This window comes from Geotrypetes seraphini, chromosome 12, assembly GCF_902459505.1.
Source record: "Geotrypetes seraphini chromosome 12, aGeoSer1.1, whole genome shotgun sequence".
In the NCBI taxonomy this organism is placed as follows: domain Eukaryota; kingdom Metazoa; phylum Chordata; class Amphibia; order Gymnophiona; family Dermophiidae; genus Geotrypetes; species Geotrypetes seraphini.
The window spans coordinates 57,541,176-57,559,392 of NC_047095.1; the positions used below are offsets into that span (position 1 = coordinate 57,541,176).

The 18,217-nt window shown below is 42.4% G+C and overlaps 1 protein-coding gene across 5 annotated transcripts in view; it reads left to right on the forward strand.

The window, feature by feature from the left end:
* LRP8 (LDL receptor related protein 8) overlaps positions 1-18,217 on the forward strand; it is a 390,473-nt gene that overhangs the window by 169,276 nt on the left and 202,980 nt on the right. For 4 of the 5 annotated variants that reach the window (XM_033917173.1, XM_033917172.1, XM_033917169.1 and 1 more), the window contains exon 3: positions 2,807-2,929. The exons of the other annotated variant lie outside the window; for it this stretch is intronic. In XM_033917173.1, the coding sequence (XP_033773064.1) occupies positions 2,807-2,929 (123 nt within the window). The remainder of the gene's footprint in view (positions 1-2,806; positions 2,930-18,217) is intronic. 5 annotated transcript variants of the gene reach the window in all.

Genomic DNA, 18,217 nt, shown 5'->3' on the forward strand with positions numbered 1-18,217 from the left:
CATCTCTTGTGACAGCGATTAGCACATGTGCAGAATAAATGTACCTCCCCCCACCAAATCAAAGATCAGCAGGAGGGATGTCCACTCAAAGTCAAGCAATCTTCCCCCCCAACCACGGCATCGTGAGAGATGCCCACTCCCTTCTGCCACCAAGCAATGCCCCCCACACCATCCTCCATGCCTCTGACGACCTCCCACCCCTTCCCCTGACCTTGTTTACGATTGCTGGTTGGAGGGATGCCTACTCCTTCCAGCCTGCAGGCCCATCTCTTCAAAATAGCGATCTTCCCCTCCCCAGTGCATCTTGGGATGTGTCGAGGAGGGGCCTAGAAGCAAGAAGGAATTAAGGATTAAAAGCATCCTTAAAGAGGAATGTTTTCAATTTTCCTTTAAATTTATCAAGAGAATTTTTGTTACGTAGTTCGCTAGGTAAGGCATTCCAAATGGTTGGGGGAGAATCGGGTTGGGAGGGAGAATAAAGGGCCGTGGCTTGGAGAGGGGAGAAAACCTTGGGTATGGGTGCAGAGACCTGCGAGGGGAGAGAAGCTACACCTTGCTGCAGGAGGTTGGGGGTTGCTGCTCGCGCCAGCGACATTACAGAGGTACGGGGGAAGGGAAGCGGATTGCACACGTGGCAGTGGGGAAGGGCGGGGGTGTGGAGAGGAGGACGGATGCCTGCGCTCTCACCAAGACAGCACTCGGGGTGGACCGTCCCCACTACCTTTACTATGCCACTGAATCTAAGCATATTGCTCAGATAGGGATTTACATTACATTACATTAGTGATTTCTTTTCCGCTATTACCCTGCGGTTCAAGGCGGATTACATCCAAACTAAAACAAAAATTACATTCAAAATTTGAAGGAATAGAATAAGTGATGACATAGAATTTTTAAGGTAATATATATTGGGTAAAGAGTTACCAAAGGGAAGATTTACAAGAAGACTGATGAGGATAGGGTAGGCAACTATAGAGGGAATGACAGATATTGGCAGTTTACAAGTTGGTAGGGTTAGGACTTAAACCCAGCTTTAAAAAAAAAGTTGGTCTTCAACCTGAAAATCAAGGAAAAATGCTTGAGTACCTGAATAAATTAATGTAAACCATTCTGAGCTCCCTTGGGAGAATGGTATAGAAAATTGAATAAATAAATATTGTATTATACATTCAGAGTGAATTTTGCAGAGTTATGGAGGACATTTGTGCCTCTGTGTTTGATAAACGTGTCTTCTGTGATTTCAACATGAAACCACAATGTATATATATGAGACTTGGCTTTGGGCTAATGGCAGGATCTTGAATTAGAAAGGGTTTGGCATATGATTATGACATAGTTCGCCTGTAGAGCATCAGCTTAGTTCTGATTTTAGTCAGTAGCTTATTCGGTGCTCTCTAGAACAGGGTCAGTAGGTCTCTCTGAAATGAGATGATAAGTCTTCACACAGTGCTAGTGGAGAAGAAGCTATATTACTAAATCTACTATCTTAGTTTGTCACTAATTGGTGCTATTATTGATGGTAACTAAAACAAAAAAACTGGATACAGATGTTCTGGAGATAATTTATTATACACTGACATATAAAACCATGAAAATTCAATGAAAAAAGTACAATGATAAAAAAAATACTGTGATAACAATCCAACCGGACCCTACACGGTCTGTGTTTCGGCGAACACGCCTGCCTCAGGGGTCCAATGGTTTGCAACGTCACATATAAAGATTTGGACATGAAAACACTCTATTGTCTTTAAACATGTGAGGAAAGAAAACCACAGACAAGCTGAAGTAGCAAAAAAATGCCCATCTGCAGTAACCATTATCTCTCTCCTTATTGGCTAAGGCTCTTAACATTTGCATCTCCTCTTCCTATAGGCTAAGGCTCTTTACACCTGCATTATGAGGTCATAGAGCTTTATGGTTATAGAAACATTGTAACATGATGGCAGATAAAGGCCAAATGGCTCATCTAGTCTGCCCAACAAAGAAAAATGGGGAGACCCAATGATCCACAGTGAAAATAATCCACCGATGAAAACAAAAAACTGTGGATACAGATGTTCTGGAGACAATTTATTATACACTGACATATAAAAACATGAAAATTCCATGAAAAAAGTACATTGATAAAAGATACAGTGATAAAAATCCAACTGGACCCTACACGGTCCGTGTTTCGGCGAACACGCCTGCCTCAGGGGTCCAATGGTTTGCAACCTCACATATAAAGAATTGGACTGAAAACAGTCTATTATCTTTAAACGTGTGAGCAAAGAACACCGCAGACAAGCTGAAGTAGCAAAAAAAATGCTATTATTCATGGTTCCAGAAGAGAAGACAAAGATTACACAGGCGGAATAACCCCATTACCCATGGATATGGTTCATATTGTGTGGAGTTGGCTGAGGCAGTAGGAAGAGTCTATACATTGTCGTAGCCTTTTCTGTGGACCTTAGTTTCCAGTACTGTCAGCCTAGCACTTATTAAGCGCACTAAATTCACTACAAATGTTTTAAAATGTACTTCTTGATTAGGTGCAAACCATCTGGTGCAAGCCCCCGTCTGGACAAGAAAGGCGGGAGGAATATTGGGATTTATTATGGCTAGATGATTTTTCTGTATCTAAAGGAGTGACCCATATGTCTATGGGTCGTCGTAAGTCTCCCTGATGTCTGGTGGTATGATCTTACTGTACTTACACACCAGCTGCCACCAAAAGTCATAGGGTTTCAAAAGAATTGCGATTGTGTCCTAATTCCACTAGGGATAGTTCAGTGGAACTGAGTTGACTCCTCTTTCTTTTCAGCAAAGAATACTTGTGCTGAGACGGACTTCACCTGCAACAATGGACATTGCATCCCCACGCGATGGAAATGTGATGGAGAGGAGGAATGCCCCGACGGATCAGATGAATCGGAAGCGGCATGCAGTAAGTGGTGTGATGAGAAACGCGCGGTTGTTAGAAGAGAAAGTACAGGCTGCGTAGGTGTCGCGAGGGCAGAATGATAGCGTTATTTCTTGTAGCATAAACGTAGACCTTTGAAGAAGCCAATAATTTGGCAAAACAAGTCCCGTTGGGCCAAGAATGAAGCTATGAGAATTAGCTTTAGAAGAACCGGCAAAAAACTAAGATAAGCGCTGGTTCTTTTCACGTTCTTGTATTTAAATATTTATTGCACTAAGCACTTTAACTTTTTGAAAGCAAAAATTGTTTAAATTTAAAAAATAAGGAGCACGCACAGAGCTCAATGAAAGATATCTAAACACCTGCTAAGGCTGATTTAAGAATTCAGCGATTAATCAGCGCAGATATCTGAGAGCTTAGTTGGAGGCAATTGTGTTTGAGAAGTCCATAAAGGATGTTAGTTAGAAAGAGGCCTCGGTGTTCTGCTCACTGCCATATGAAGAGACATGGGTTTAATTTTAAGCTCTGGAGCAGTGGTTCCCAAACCTGTCCTGGGGACCCCCAGCCAGTTAGGTTTTCAAGATATCCCTAATGAATATGCATGAGAGAGATTTGCATATAATGGAAGTGACAGATATGCAAATCTCTCTCATGCATATTCATTAGGGATATCTTGAAAACCTAACTGGCTGGGGGTCCCCCAGGACAGGTTTGGGAACCACTGCTCTGGAGGCAGCCATCACTCAATGGCAACATTTTTGCATGCAATGCAATGTTTCATAGAGGTAGCTTTATCAGCAATTTGAATGTGTAGAACAGCTGTGGGGATATATACAATTTTTGTATGATGTTATTAGATGTCGTTCACTTTTGATTCTGTAGATGTTACTATTTTGTTGGATGAGATGTCTGCATCGGGGATTAGTGGTTGTGTATGACTGTTTTTCTTCCTACTTTAGTGATTGTACAATGCAGGTGAAAAGTGAAGGGTTTTTTTTCAGGGTTGAAGGATATCCTGCAGGTTTCTGCTCTCTTGGCCCTGCTGTTTGATATCTTTTTGGCGGTAAACCGACAAATGCGCGCACGACAATTGCGCCCCTTTAAATGCGCACACCAAAGAGGAAACGTTTGAAACAAGAGATTTATTCCCCATAAATACACTATACATACATTATGCTACTCTGAATCTGCCCTCGACAATGCCATTGGGCCTTAGGTCCCTCCCTGGTGCATCATGTGATGCACGGGGAGGGGCCTAAGGCCCCTGATTGGCTCAGGCACCTCAGGCCCCTCCCAAGGAACGGGGGCCTGAGAAGTCTGAGCAAATCAGGGCCTTCCAGATATCCACTTATGTAAAGAGTTCCCATAATCATCATGTAACCCTAACACCAAGTGAATCTTTTAAGTGTAGTGGGGAGGGTTTCCCCCCCTCAAAAAAGTATCCACATAACTGCATGACTCTCTTTACTAACTAATTAGCTACTGTAGATTGTGCAATTGGGGCGCATTTGACAGGTCACCTTCCATTCAGTGTGTGTATTTGTCATGCATGCAATTGTCATGCGTGCATTTTACAGGTCACCCTTTTTGTCATCTTTGGGGCAGGTGTTTAGAGGGATGGAAGTGAGTTACTGCTTTTATACGGACGATGTGCATCCTTTCCTAAGTCTGACTGGAGAGTGGAGTTGGTGGACATGTTATCAAGATGTTTGTATCAAGTGAGTGAATGGATGAGTCGACATAAGTTAGCTTGACCACGACGGAGCTAACGTTGGTGGGAGGTCTGAGGAGCCATTATGGTCAGAAAGATGATATTGAGATGCCTATTCATAAGAATATGAGAATTTGGGGGGGGGGGGTTAATTCAAAATTAACTAAGCAAGACCGAGTTATGGCTGTGGTAAAATCATCTGAAACCAGTGCTGCCTTTATGATTTTAGGATCGTGGTACAATCGATTACTGTGATGCCCTTTCTTTTGGAATATTAGCTTGTAGAATTAGGGTTTTACAAGTTATCCAGAATGCTGCTGTAAGGATGATGATTAGTAGATGTTCAAAATTTGAATGTGTTTTAGACTGTTCTTCAAACAACGTCACTGATTGACAGTTGAGTTTCGCCTACGGTATAAAGTTATTTTGGTGGGGGGTTTAAAAAATTATTCTTTATTGGTTTTCAAATATTAACAGTGCAATACACAGGAATATCAATGCATAACAAATCAAGGAAAGCACATTCAACTTACAGATATTCGTGAACAATCATTTTTAACCCCCCATCCCCCCCCAATAAATCAATGAAATCACTAATGCATTTATTCTTTCAGTATAAAGTTTTAATGTTGATCATCGGTGTATGTGAAACTCCCTTGGTGCTTACATTTTATTGCTGTATCAGCCGCGTCAATCTTTGAGATCAGAGACAGGCTTGCAATTAGCGCTTGATAGGGTGACAGAGATATTAGATATGCTGAGGCACGAGCTGCTGCTGTTTTGGTTGCAGGTCCTGTAAAGTGGAATAAACTGCCTGAACCATTGAAGTTAAGTGTTGGAGTGCAGCGATTAAAGGGGCTTTTGAGAACTTGTTTGTGCATGCTTTCTTGATCTCACGAAGTGACTATAATGATGTATGATTACAATTTCAGTCTTCTTTTTTTTTTTTTCTTTTTATTGTAATGTTTTCCTATATTTTCACAGTATTTAAAAAAATTTACCTGCAGAATCCACTAACTGATAACAATGTAAGATCTTTTTTATGATAAGTTTCTTTTTTTTAAAAACTCTATTCGATTCTCCATCTTTCAAGTACTGCATATTCTGGTCTTCTGACTATTTGTAAACCGAGTTGAGCTCCAACGAGAGATGACCCGGTATATAAACCGAAGTTTAGATTACGTTAGATGTTATGATTGTATATATTCATTTTGGAACCTACTTAGATCTTTAAGTGGGATATAATTTTTAAAATAAAGAGAAAAAGTAGGAGCTCGGAACAGGTAGGACCTAATTTTGTGATTAGGATTGTTGAATGTTTAAATTTAAAGTTCATAGAGGCTTAACTTGTACAGTTTACTGGGCAGACTTGCACGGTCTGTGTCTGTGTATGGCCGTTTGGTGGAGGATGGGCTGGGGAGGGCTTCAATGGCTGGGAGGGTGTAGATGGGCTGGAGTAAGTCTTAACAGAGATTTCGGCAATTGGAACCCAAGCACAGCACCGGGTAAAGCTTTGGATTCTTGCCCAGAAATAGCTAAGAAGAAAAAATTTAAAAATTTTAATGGAATCAGGTTGGGCAGACTGGATGGACCATTCGGGTCTTTATCTGCCGTCATCTACTATGTTACACTATCATGTAAGTTTCCTTAACAGGCTTCCCAATACACATAGAGGATAAACTTTCATGTCCATAGAGAACTGTACAAAGGTTGTAAATACAGTGTTTCGTATTCGTCCAAAGGGATGAAAATATAAAGCTATTTCTTCTATTTTGTATCACAATGACAGATCAGAACCTTAAGGTCCATCCAGTCTGCCCAATTTCATTCCGCATGTGGTACAGTCCACTTGATTTCTCATTTTCCCCTCAGTCCTTCCCAGACCCTGGGCTTATCTCAGGCATTTTGGGTTTCTTTGACTATTTGCACATTCGCCACCCCTTTTCCTGAAAGCCTGTGTCCTGATGTTAGAGCGCAGGAGCAACCTCACGCTATAGCCTCATATACGAGAACATTTTCTTCTCAAGATTTGCTGTTTGTTCTGATGTACCTTTCAGAAATGAAAGTGCAGATAAAAGTAATTCTATAAAGTATTTTCCACATGTATTGCAATGTGTTATAGCCAGAAAAAAAGCACAAAGGGCCTCGGGGGATGCCTTTGTTGATCCCATTGACCCAACACAAGCTGTGTTTCGGCGCACAGCCAGGGGTCTAAAATGCTTGTGAATGAATCAGACCTCTTGTGATATTGTAATGCAGGGTAATCCACATGTTGAAGCATACAGTGGCTAGAAGACAAAATTGCAATGTCGCAGAATCGACCGCATTCGCTGACCCTTTCCGTGTTATTCATTGCAATGTACTGCACACGGAAAATTGTGCAGGTATTTATATGCATTAATCTTTCTAGAGGTGCAGTTTAGATGACATTGCAATGTGTATGTGTACTTCAAAAAATAAATTGAGCATTTATAAAGTAGGCTTCTTCAATAATCCCCAATAATGCATAAATGCTCTGGCATAAATTTGCACATGCCCTGCGTCATGTGTAAATGTGTGCATGCACTGTATATATGTTATTTTTATGTGCTCCCTGTTATGAATTTACTTATAGGGTATGCAATGCCAGTTCTGTCTGTTAGCATTTGACAGTGGTCTGCAAAACAAAATAAATTAGATTTTGCAATGCATTAAAATTTTTAAACAATATTTTGAATGTGAAAATGTTTACTACTACTATTCTAAGACCTATGTCTTTTTAGTTTAACTGTTTTTCCTTATCCTGCTAGATCAGTGGTCTCAAACTCAAAGCATTTTGGATTTGTAGGTACTTGGAGGGCCTCAGAAAAAATAGTTAATGTTTTATTAGAGAAATAACAATTTTGCATAAGGTAAAACTCTTCATAGTTTATAAATCTTTCCTTTTGGCTAAGTCTTAATAATAATATTGTCATTTATAGCTAAAGAGACATATGATCAAGAAACTGTTTTAGTTTACTTTTGTGATTATGATAAACATACTGAGGGCCTCAAAATAGAGCCCGACGGGCCGCATGTGGCCCCCGGGCCGCCATTTTGAGACCACTGTGCTAGATCATCCAGACTTATGGGTTATGTCCCCCTATCAGTAGATGGAGCCAGAGAATGGAAGATTCCCATGACACGATTAGTATAACAAGTGGTGCAGACAGAAATATTCTAGTGTTCTGCCTCCAGCAGATGGTGCAGATGGATTGGTGCAAGGGTCTCAAAGCCCCTCCTTGAGGGCCGCAATCCAGTCGGGTTTTCAGGATTTCCGCAATAAATATGCATGAGGTATATGTGCATGCACTGCTTTCAATGCAAATTCATTAGGGAAATCCTGAAAACCCGACTGGATTGTGGCCCTCAAGGAGGGACTTTGAGATCCCTGGATTAGTGCATCAGGTTTTTGTTTTCCTTCCTTTAGAAGGATTTGGGACCTCAGACTCTCTTGGAGGGACCCTTATTTGTCCTTTTCTTCTGATGTTTCACTGCTTATGTTTCCCTTTTTTCTGGCTAAAGTAGATTCTCCTTTTCTTTGAAAGGAAGAGTAAGAAACCATCTGGTTCAGAGGTCTTCAGTGTCAAAACCTTCACAGACACTCCATAAGCTGGGTGTTAACAGAGTGCTTATCTGCTACTTGGAGGTCACTAATCCTTTTTGGATGTCAGATCTTTTCTTGTGCCTTCATAAGGAACACATATCCTCCAGGCTTTTGACAGCATTTTGGATTAGGCTGACGATTGAACCAGCCTATATTATTCAGCAGAAAAAAATAAAGGTTCCTGCAGGATCTTAGAACATAAGAACCTAAGAATTGCCATCTCTGGATCAGACCCTGGGTCCATCAAGTCTGGCGATCCGCACACACGTAGGCCCCGCCAGGTGTACCCCCATATCACTGTATGCTTCTCAAGAGAGATGTGCATCTAATTTACCCTTACCCGTATCACTCTATGCCACTCTTAAGGAGATGTGCATCTAGTTTACCCTTAAATCCTAGAACGGTGGATTCTGCAATTACTTCCTCTGGGAGAGCATTCCAGGTGTCCACCACTCGCTGCGTGAAACAGAACTTCCTGATATTCGTCCTGGACCTGTCTTAGGGCACACTTTACTAGGTCACAGGCTGTGTCCTGGGCTGAAGCAGAGGCTGCTGCCCCATAAGATATTTGTAAGGCTGCAACATTGTCCTCCCTCTGTTCTTTGTCAAATATTATAAGCTTGATGTTTGGACTAGGAAGACAGTGCCTTTGGTAGGGATGTTCTGGAAGGTGTTGACTTCTTCCCCCCTCTGGGACAAAAACTGTAGTAACATCTCATGGGTCTGGACTGGTCTAGCAAGATAAGGAAGGTGAAATTTATTTTTACTTGTTAAATTTCCTTTCCTTTGTGTTCCGCTGGAACAGTCCAGGACAAATCCCTAAAAGACTGAGGGTTTCTATAGATTCCCGAGTCCTAGGTCTTTATAGGTAGTTTTGGTATGCTATGCTAGAAACATAGAAACATGATGGCAGATAAAGGCCAAATGGCCCACCCAGTCTGCCCATCTGCAACATCCACTATTTTCTCCTCTCCCTAAGGGATTTCACGTGCCTGTCCCATGCTTTCTTGAATTTAGACATAGTGTTTGTCTCCATCACCTATGCTGGGAGACTATTCCATGCATCTACCGCCCTTTCTGTATAAAAGTATTTCCTTAGATTACTCCTGAGCCTATCGCCTTTTAACTTTATCCTACGCCCTCTCGCTCCGGAGCTTCCTTTCAAATGAAAGAGATTTGCCTGAAGCACATTTATGCTACGTAGATATTTAAATGTCTCTTATCATATCTCCCCTCTCCCGCCTTTCCTCCAAAGTATACAGATTGAGATCTTTAAGTCTTTCCCCATATGCCTTATGATGAAGACCACATACCATTTTAGTAGCCCTCCTCTGGACAGACTCCATCCTGATTATACCTTTTTGAAGGTGCGGCCTCCAGAATTGTACAGAGCAAAACAAGCAGAGTACTTGCCTTTTCCTTTGCTTTGGTTTGTTTGGCTTTCACAAGGCAAGAGAGAAGTCTTATTGAACCAAAATGTAACCGTTATTATGAGTAAAGTCCCAACAAGGATCCAAGTTTTGGTAACAAAGATGCCTTCATCGGGAGACACTGTGTTGGTATTGCACACAAAAATCTGATAAGCGTGAATGGAGTTTGGTGTCTGGAAACATCGGCAAAGTTCACAGCAAAACTAAAAGTGAAGTACAGTGGTACTTCGGTTTGCGAGTGTTTTGCAAGACGAGCAAAACATTCGCAAACTTGGTGCCTCGTAAACCGAGCTTGTCTCGCTGTACGAGCGCTCCCCCCCCCCCCACGATCCGGCATCCCCCCCCCCCGCTCGCGTTGCCCCCCCTCCACCGCGATCCTACTCCCCCCCCCCCCGAGCAGTCAATGACACCCTTTACCCGACTTGGCACCAGTGCCGGTGCCCGAAGATCCTCCCTCTTCTGGTGCGGCCTGGGCTGGGCGGTGCGTCGGAGATCCTCCTTCTTCTGGTCTGGGCTGGGCTAGACTGGCTTTGAGCATTTGCACATGCTGAAAGCCTTCTGGTCTCACTCTCAATCTCGGAGAGAGCGAGACCAGAAGGCTTTGAGCATGCGCAATTGCTCAAAGCTAGACCAGACCAGACCAGAAGAGGGAGGATCTTCGGGCACCGGCACTGGTGCCAAGTCGGGTAAAGGGTGTCATTGACTGCTGGGGGGGGGAGTAGGATCGCGGCGGGGGGGGGATGGCGGATCACTGGGGGGATGCCGGATCGCCGGGGGGGGGTTTGGAACAGCGTCGGATTCCTCAAGGGGGGGGGAGAATGGAGCAGCGCCGGTAGCCTCGGGGGGGGGGGAGGAGATGGAACCAATCAAAGCCGTTTCCCTTACTTCCTATGGGGAAACTTGCTTTGATATACGAGCAATTTGGTTTACGAGTATGCTTCTGGAACGAATTATGCTCGTAAACCAAGGTTCTACTGTATACACAATATTCAAAATGAGGTCTCACCAAAGTCTGATACAGAGGCATCGATCTCTCTTTTTTTTTTTTTTTTTTTTCCTACTGGCCAGCCATACCTCTCCCTATGCATCCTAGCATCCTTCTAGTTTTTGCCATCACCTTTTCAACCTATTTGGCCACATTTAGATCATTACATATAACTCCCAAGTCCCGTTCCTCTAACCTGCACAAAAATTTGTCACCCTTAAACTGTACAGTCCCTTCAGATTTTGGAGCCCAAATGCATGACCTTGCATTTCTTAACATTAAATCTTAGCTGCTAAAGTAGTCATGTTTCACATTATCTTCAGAAGATTCAGTGTGGATGTAGCAATAAAAATAATATAACATATCTCAGATAGTTGCTCATCACATGGCCTTAGAAACCCATATATCAAATAGGTTTTCAAAAGTTTATGAAAGAGATAATAAGATAGAGACAGTCTAATATGAGTAGGCAAGCTATTCCAAACCTTTACTCCATAGTATCTAAATAACAATATGGAAAGAATAATACGTTTCTCCTGAGAGATTGCAATTCATTATGATTTTGCAAAAGATGGCAATACACAATTTACAAAAATGGTAAACCATAAAATAGACTTGTCTCAAATCTTATCCAGAAGAAGGGCAAATATCCAGACAACAGGATTTCTTTGAAAGATTCTTAAAGGACTTTTTATCAAGATTTTCTGACATTTGGCTTTTCCTTTCTCCCCATTTGAAGAATAATAATTTTGTAACTTCCTCCCTTATGTATCCGAATTTGTCTGTTTTGTCAGTCTGTTTTTATCCCCTTTTAAAGCTGTATAATGTACTCTAGTTCTATCTTATATTTTACTGTTACTCGCTTAGTATGTAATAAGCAATTTATCAAATTTAAATAAACTTGAACTTGATTAAAGTAAATTTATCCCACAGTCTGTCTCCCGGAATATTGTCAATGAACTGTTTTTTTCCAAAGAATCGTGCTGTACATAGTTTGATACATGAATAAATGTACCCCTTATTTATTTCGCTTTAGACTGAAAAAACAAAGTCCTAACATCAAATGGTTGTACTGAATCAGAATTTAAGGTTACTTGATCTACCTTAATCATTTTTGGGGAAAAAAAATTGAAATCAACAATTTTAATGAATTGCCTGCTTCATGAATAATATGACTATAATTATTTTTATCTTCATAACTGGCTTTTTTTGCAAGTTATGAAGTGTGAATGCCAAGCTTCATAATATTCTTGTGATCTAATTTTCCTCCGTAATCTTTCTGCCTTTCCACATGATCTTTCTAATAAGGCCAAAGATTTGGAATTCTATGGTAGGCCTATGGCACCTCTATTCTGGTTTCAATTTGGTTCTCTTGTTGTTGGGCTAGATGCACTAAAGTCTCCAATTATCTAACGATCATTGCTAAACCGGTTTGACTGGTTTAACGATTGATCATATTTGCTGACCCGATGCAGAAGACGTCACTGCGTGTTTTCCCTGTGATTGCTCATTCTCCGATCCAGCCATGCAAATAAAGCCTTTAATATTGAAATGCCATGCAAACTAGCCGACCGATCGATGCTCTAACATGGCACAAAAAAATAGTGATCGCTTCTACCTACTCAAAAGAACTAACAGGTTTAGCTGCGTTACCGACAGATGATGTGGATGTGTCACAGATGATGTGGATGTGTTACACATGCACAGTGTCTGCCCTATTTTAAAAAAAAAATAAATAAAAATGCCGTACCGCCCCCCCTTCCCCCTGGCTGATGATAGCCCTCCCCCATAATGAACTGGAATGGAGGCAGGAGGGATTCCTGCCAATGCAAAACCTCCCTGCACCTGCCAAAATCGGCAAGACAGATGCCAATTCCCTCCTGCCACTCTGAACCTCCTCCACTCCATCAAAAATCGGCAGGAGAGATGTCCATTCCCTCCTGCCACCAGATGCTCCCCCGGCCCTCCCCCCACATCCCACAACCTCCCCCATACCTGTCTCAGAGGTTGACAGCAGGGGGGTTGCCCAGTCCCTCCCCCTTCCTGGTGTATCACGTGATGCATGGGAAGGGGGCCTTAGGCTCTGATTGTCTCAGACACCTACAGCTTCTCCAAAGGGAAGAGACTTTGGGCATCTGAGTCAATTGGGGCTTTAGGCCTTAGGCTCCTCCCAGGATGCACTGTAAAGGGGAAGGCCCACCATTTTGGAGTTGGCGGGTCTGTGAGCAGGAGGGACTGGACATCCATCCTGCTGTCATCTTCATGTACAGATACAGAGGTGCTTCGGGCGAGGGGCATCCGGTAGCAGGAGGGAGTGGGTATCCCTCCTACTGATTTTTCGTAAAGCAGGGAAGGGGAGGTGTCAGTTCAGGGGGTCCTGGTTGGGAGGACTCAGTTTGGCAGGAGAGTCACGGAAGCAGGAGGTTGTAGCCATGCCGCGTGCTGATTTTTATTGAAGTACGGGAGAGGGGGTCGGGGCAGGGAGGGGTGCGGTGTGGTATGGCTCAGTGCAGGGGAGTTTGGGGGGCAGCAGGAGGAAGTGGGCAACCCTCCTGCCTCTATTTTTGTTACGGAGGTCATCGGGGGGGATGGGGGAGGCCATCATTATGTGGGGAGCTGGCTTATTTTAATTTTTTTTAATGGGCCAGATGTGTGTTACATACACACAACACCTGTGCCCATAGAAAATAAAATGAAAAAACAGGCAGACATATTGGTAACACAGTTACTAGATCTGTTGTTTTTTCGGTCGATATTTGCAGTCCGCTTATGGCACTGCAAATGTTAAGCTATCGATCGGATGGCTCATTTTATATTAATGACCTCATTGTAATAGTAATGAGGTTGTTTGCATGCCAGTGTTGGATTTTCGTACAACCGCACGGAAAACCACATGGTGAGCCGTTTTCAACATTGGGTACCCGATTAGAGCGTTTAGTACATCTAGTCCTGAATAATTAATCAAAGTTGACTCGATACTCTGCCTCTTGTTTGTTCTATTCACCATTTAAGTACTGTATAGCAATGTTTCTCAACCGTTGCAAGCCAAGTACCCCCTAAGCCTAACAAATACCAACAGAATACCCCCGCCCCTGACTCCACCCCCCTAACAATAGTACTAATTGTGATGCAATTTCTTCTATCCATTTTTCATATTCACACAATATAATCTTATTAATACATAATGGTAGCCACAAAATTATAAAAATACAAAGCACACTATCATTTATATTCGGGTTTTTTTCAAAGAGGTCAAGGCAGATGACTTTAAAATATGCAATGTCACCTCAGTAACATCTATAGAATAATAGACAAATATAGTGCGAAATATAGACAGTAGATATAAATTCTCAAAACTTGACACATTTTGATCACTAAATTGAAAATAGTCATTTTTCCTTCCTTCATTGTCTGGTGATTTGATGAATCTCCGGTTGCACTTCCTTCTACCTGTGCATCCAATATTTCTTTCTCTCTCTCTCTCTCTTCCTTCCCCTTTCATGCTTCCTCTCCTCCAGACCTCATTCCATTCCCCAACCAACATCTCTCTCTGTCCCTCCATGAGTCCAACTTTTCTTCTTTTCTCATCCCCCAGATCATTTTTCACCACTGCCCACCAGCCCCATGCCAGTTTCTCCTTCTATCACCCCTCTCCAACACTATGCCACATCTCTCCCTCCATTACTCTGCCCAGCATTCCCACCACCACCATATCCAACATTTCTCCCTCTCATCCTTCTAGTCCTCATGCATCTCTACCTCACGATTGGCTGGCTCGGAACCTTCTCTTCAATGTCAGAATTGACATCGGGGGGAATGCTTGTGGGCTGGTGGTGTGCAATCACTGCACACGCACGGCCCTTCCTGGATTTGCGGCAGGGGATAATTAAATAGAGCTGGTGGGTGGCGGCGGCAGGGGGTGGCAGGGAGGAATCAGCGGTTAGCCCATGTACACCCAACAGGCGGTACGCATACCATAGATTGAGAAATACTGCTGTATAGTGCCTTGAAGAAAAGGTACACACTCAAGAAACGAAGTATGAACATTAATCCTTTACACTGTGGTCATAATATTTTGCTTGATACTGTAGACAGACTTTAGATTTTGCCTACTCATGATTTTTTTTTCTCTGTCCTCTGTTTTTTCTATGGATGAGAGATATTAATTAAGGATTCAGGATCAAAGTATTCCCTCTACAGTTTCTCTTTGTAAATGCACCCCCAAATAAATCAATATTCTCTGTGTCAGGAGCACAGTTCAGAGGAGGCTCTTTAGAAATTCTTTGGTACTTAGTTATCCAAACCATCCCCGAGGAGTCCAGACTTCAGGCTTATGGTACTGCAAAGCAACCTGCTCAACGATAGCTTACTATCTCTCACTTCTCAGGCTGTAGTCATTTGTTACTGTGGTTCCGATTCCCAAAGGTGAGAAATGCTTTCTGAAGAACCAGAGTCAGAATGGAAGTCTTCCAAAATATGTCTTTGTGGAACACCGTGCCTCCGACTCTGAAGAAAGCAACAGAACGGCAGAGTAGGAGCTGGAGGAAAGTTAATCTTATTTGTCCAGCTAAGTTGCTGTAATTGTTTCACAAATGAGAAAAAAGCTTTCTTGACTGGATGGACTATTTGGGTTTTTATTTGCCGTCATCTACTATGTTACTATGACTCCTATGTAGATTTTTCTCAAGGAAGTGGGGGGGGGGGGGGAGGGGGAAGCAGACAAGGACATATATTAATACTGAACTAAAAGAGCCTAATGTGGTCTTGTTTGACAGCTGCACAGAGATCCAGGAGCAGACTGAGTGTTTGCCTAGCCATCTGTTTCTGTGTACCCCCTGCTAGGACCCCTAGGGGGCAGGACTCTGCTCTGTAATGGCACAAAGTGTAAAGTGAAAATTCTTACCATGCCTCTCCACCCATCTTGTTCCCCGTATGTCAGTCTTTTTGATTTTCTTACTTTTATTTCTAATTTTAGATATGTTTTCTTTTTAACATTTTTTAAAACTCATTCCATTGTAAATCGTTTAGGTATCAAAGAATAAAGATATTTGGAAACTTGGGGCTCAAGTTAGCTTGGTATCTATGGCAGTGTCTCTTGCTCTTTATTTTTAAGTCCCAGTATTTCCAAAATTGCTAAATGCGTAGCTGAAAATGTTGTCACAGTTGTAGTGCTCATTAGCCTTGAACATCTGAACTTTTAGGCTTTTAAGTTCCTCATGGAAGCCACCAGAAGCCCTAGCACGAGCCTTCATATTATACACGAAGAGTTGTTTCAAGTTGTGTTAAAAGCATTTAGAGCTGCAGCCTGTGACCATATTGTTGATGCCCATTTTAATGGTCCGTGAAGAGCTGTGGCTCACTGGGTCCTCCCTTCCCCTCCACTACCTTGTCTTTTGATGTGAAAAACCATTGATATGGATCTGTGGCGCTCAGTGGTGCATTTAGGGTTTAAGGTCTTTCACTCTCATGTGAGAATACAGGGCCGGCAGCTTATAGTTGTGGATTTGTAAGATTTTTCCATTGCTGACGAGGATCAAAAAATGCCTGTTGAATCATCTACTGAATAGAATGGTCGAGACTGATGGCGTGTGACTATTAGGGACCCAGCCTTGAAAAAGCTTTTTGTAGCGAAACTTGTTGGCGAAAGAAAGTCCCTAACAGAGACCACAACAATAAATCTAAGTCTTAATAACTTAAGTTATATATTTAACTATTTATCAAGCATTAAAATATAGAAAGTTTATAATTAAAAAATGATAAATTAAAATATAAAGTTGATCCGGTGAAGATAATGCCCATCAAGCTTAACGTAATGAAATAAGTTTGAATGTGGAGTGGTGCATCTGAGGATCGACTGGTTTCTAAAGAGGAACGAGTTAAAAGAGAAAGTCATTGAATTTATAGAATAAGAGTGCAGTAACATCGATTGTGTTGAATCATAAAAGCACACTTTCAGAAAATGTTCTGCTATGGTGATCTTGACCTTTACTGTGTCTGTACTGCTTCATATGGGCTCTGAGCACCCCTGCCCTTCTGCTCTATTTTGTGCCATTTAAAACCTAAGGGCCTGATTTGAGATACTCCGCCTAAAAAAATTGGCGCTGACTAATATAGTTAGAAACATAGAAACATGATGTCAGGTAAAGGCCAAATGGCCCAGCCAGTCTGCCCATCCGCAGTAACCATTATCTCTTCCTCTCTCTAAGAGATCCCATATGCCTATCCCAGGCCCTCTTGAATTCAGACACAGTCTCTGTCTCCACCACCTCTACCAGGAGACTGATCCACACATCTACCAACCTTTCTGTAAAAAAAAGTATCTCCTTAGATTACTCCTGAGCCCTTCACGGGAAGGGGTAAAACACGGACCTCGCGGATCTAAAACCACACGTCCTTAAAAATCTGAGGTCCGTGCCACTTGTCGTTTCTGGCTCTGACAGACCTCTATGACAATTTAGCTCTGACGGATCCGTCTCAGCATAGCTGGAGGGAGTGAGAACATTGAAAATTTCCCTGTTGTGAGATTCTAGAAAAGGGATGTCAAAGTCCCTCCTTGAGGGCCTCAATCCAGTCGGGTTTTCAGGATTTCCCTATTCAATATACGTGAGATCTATTAGCATACAATGAAAGCAGTGCATGCAAATAGATCTCATGCATATTCATTGGGGTAATCCTGAAAACCTCACTGGATTGCGGCCCCCAAGGAGGGAATTTGACACCCCTGAGCTAGAATCTCACAACAGGGAAATTTCCAATGTTCTCACTCCCTCCAGCTCCGTGCACTAAAAGCTCCACTATGACACCCAGATTTACAACCCCGGTCCTCTTGACGTCATTTCCAGTTCAGCTCGTTTCCACTCAAACAAAACTAATAAAATGCACACCATTCAATGCTCTGATTTAGACCTTTAGGCCAAATAGTGTCCAAAAAGAAAATGAACCATTGCTTACTCTGAAAGAGATTAGATTTCATATCCCCTCTCCATTGTATCAGTGGTATATGGTCCAGTACAAAACCCAGTTTGAAAGTAACATTTTGTACTTTGTGGAGTTTTTGCCTGTGAGACAGAAGTTGACTGGCTTATAACCTAGTGGGCTGCCGTCTGATAGCATTTTTGAATGCAGTTGAGGCTTTTTCTCCACTCTTAGTAAATGTGCTTCAGTGGGTAGCTACGCCACTAGACTAAGCCTAACTACAAAAAAGTCTTCAAAAACTTCAGCTAATTCAGAACACCGCGGCCAAGTTGATCTTCGCAAAAAGCAAATTCAATCATGTTTCCCCATTTCTGTCCAAACTTCACTGGCTTCCATTAATTTCCAGGGTTCATTTTAAATGCGCCTGCCTAGCTTTCAAGATCCTACAAAGCATCCTCCCTCCCCTAATTCCACTATCTTGGAACTCCTCGAGTCCTGACACCACCAGGCCCACCCAAAAACTTAAACTATCCTTCCCCTCGCTAAAAGGTATCCTCTACGCGGGAAAATTGGGGAAATCTGTCTTCTTCAGAATCACAGGGCTTTGGAATAATCTTACTGCCCCACTACGGAATCTGGGCTCCTT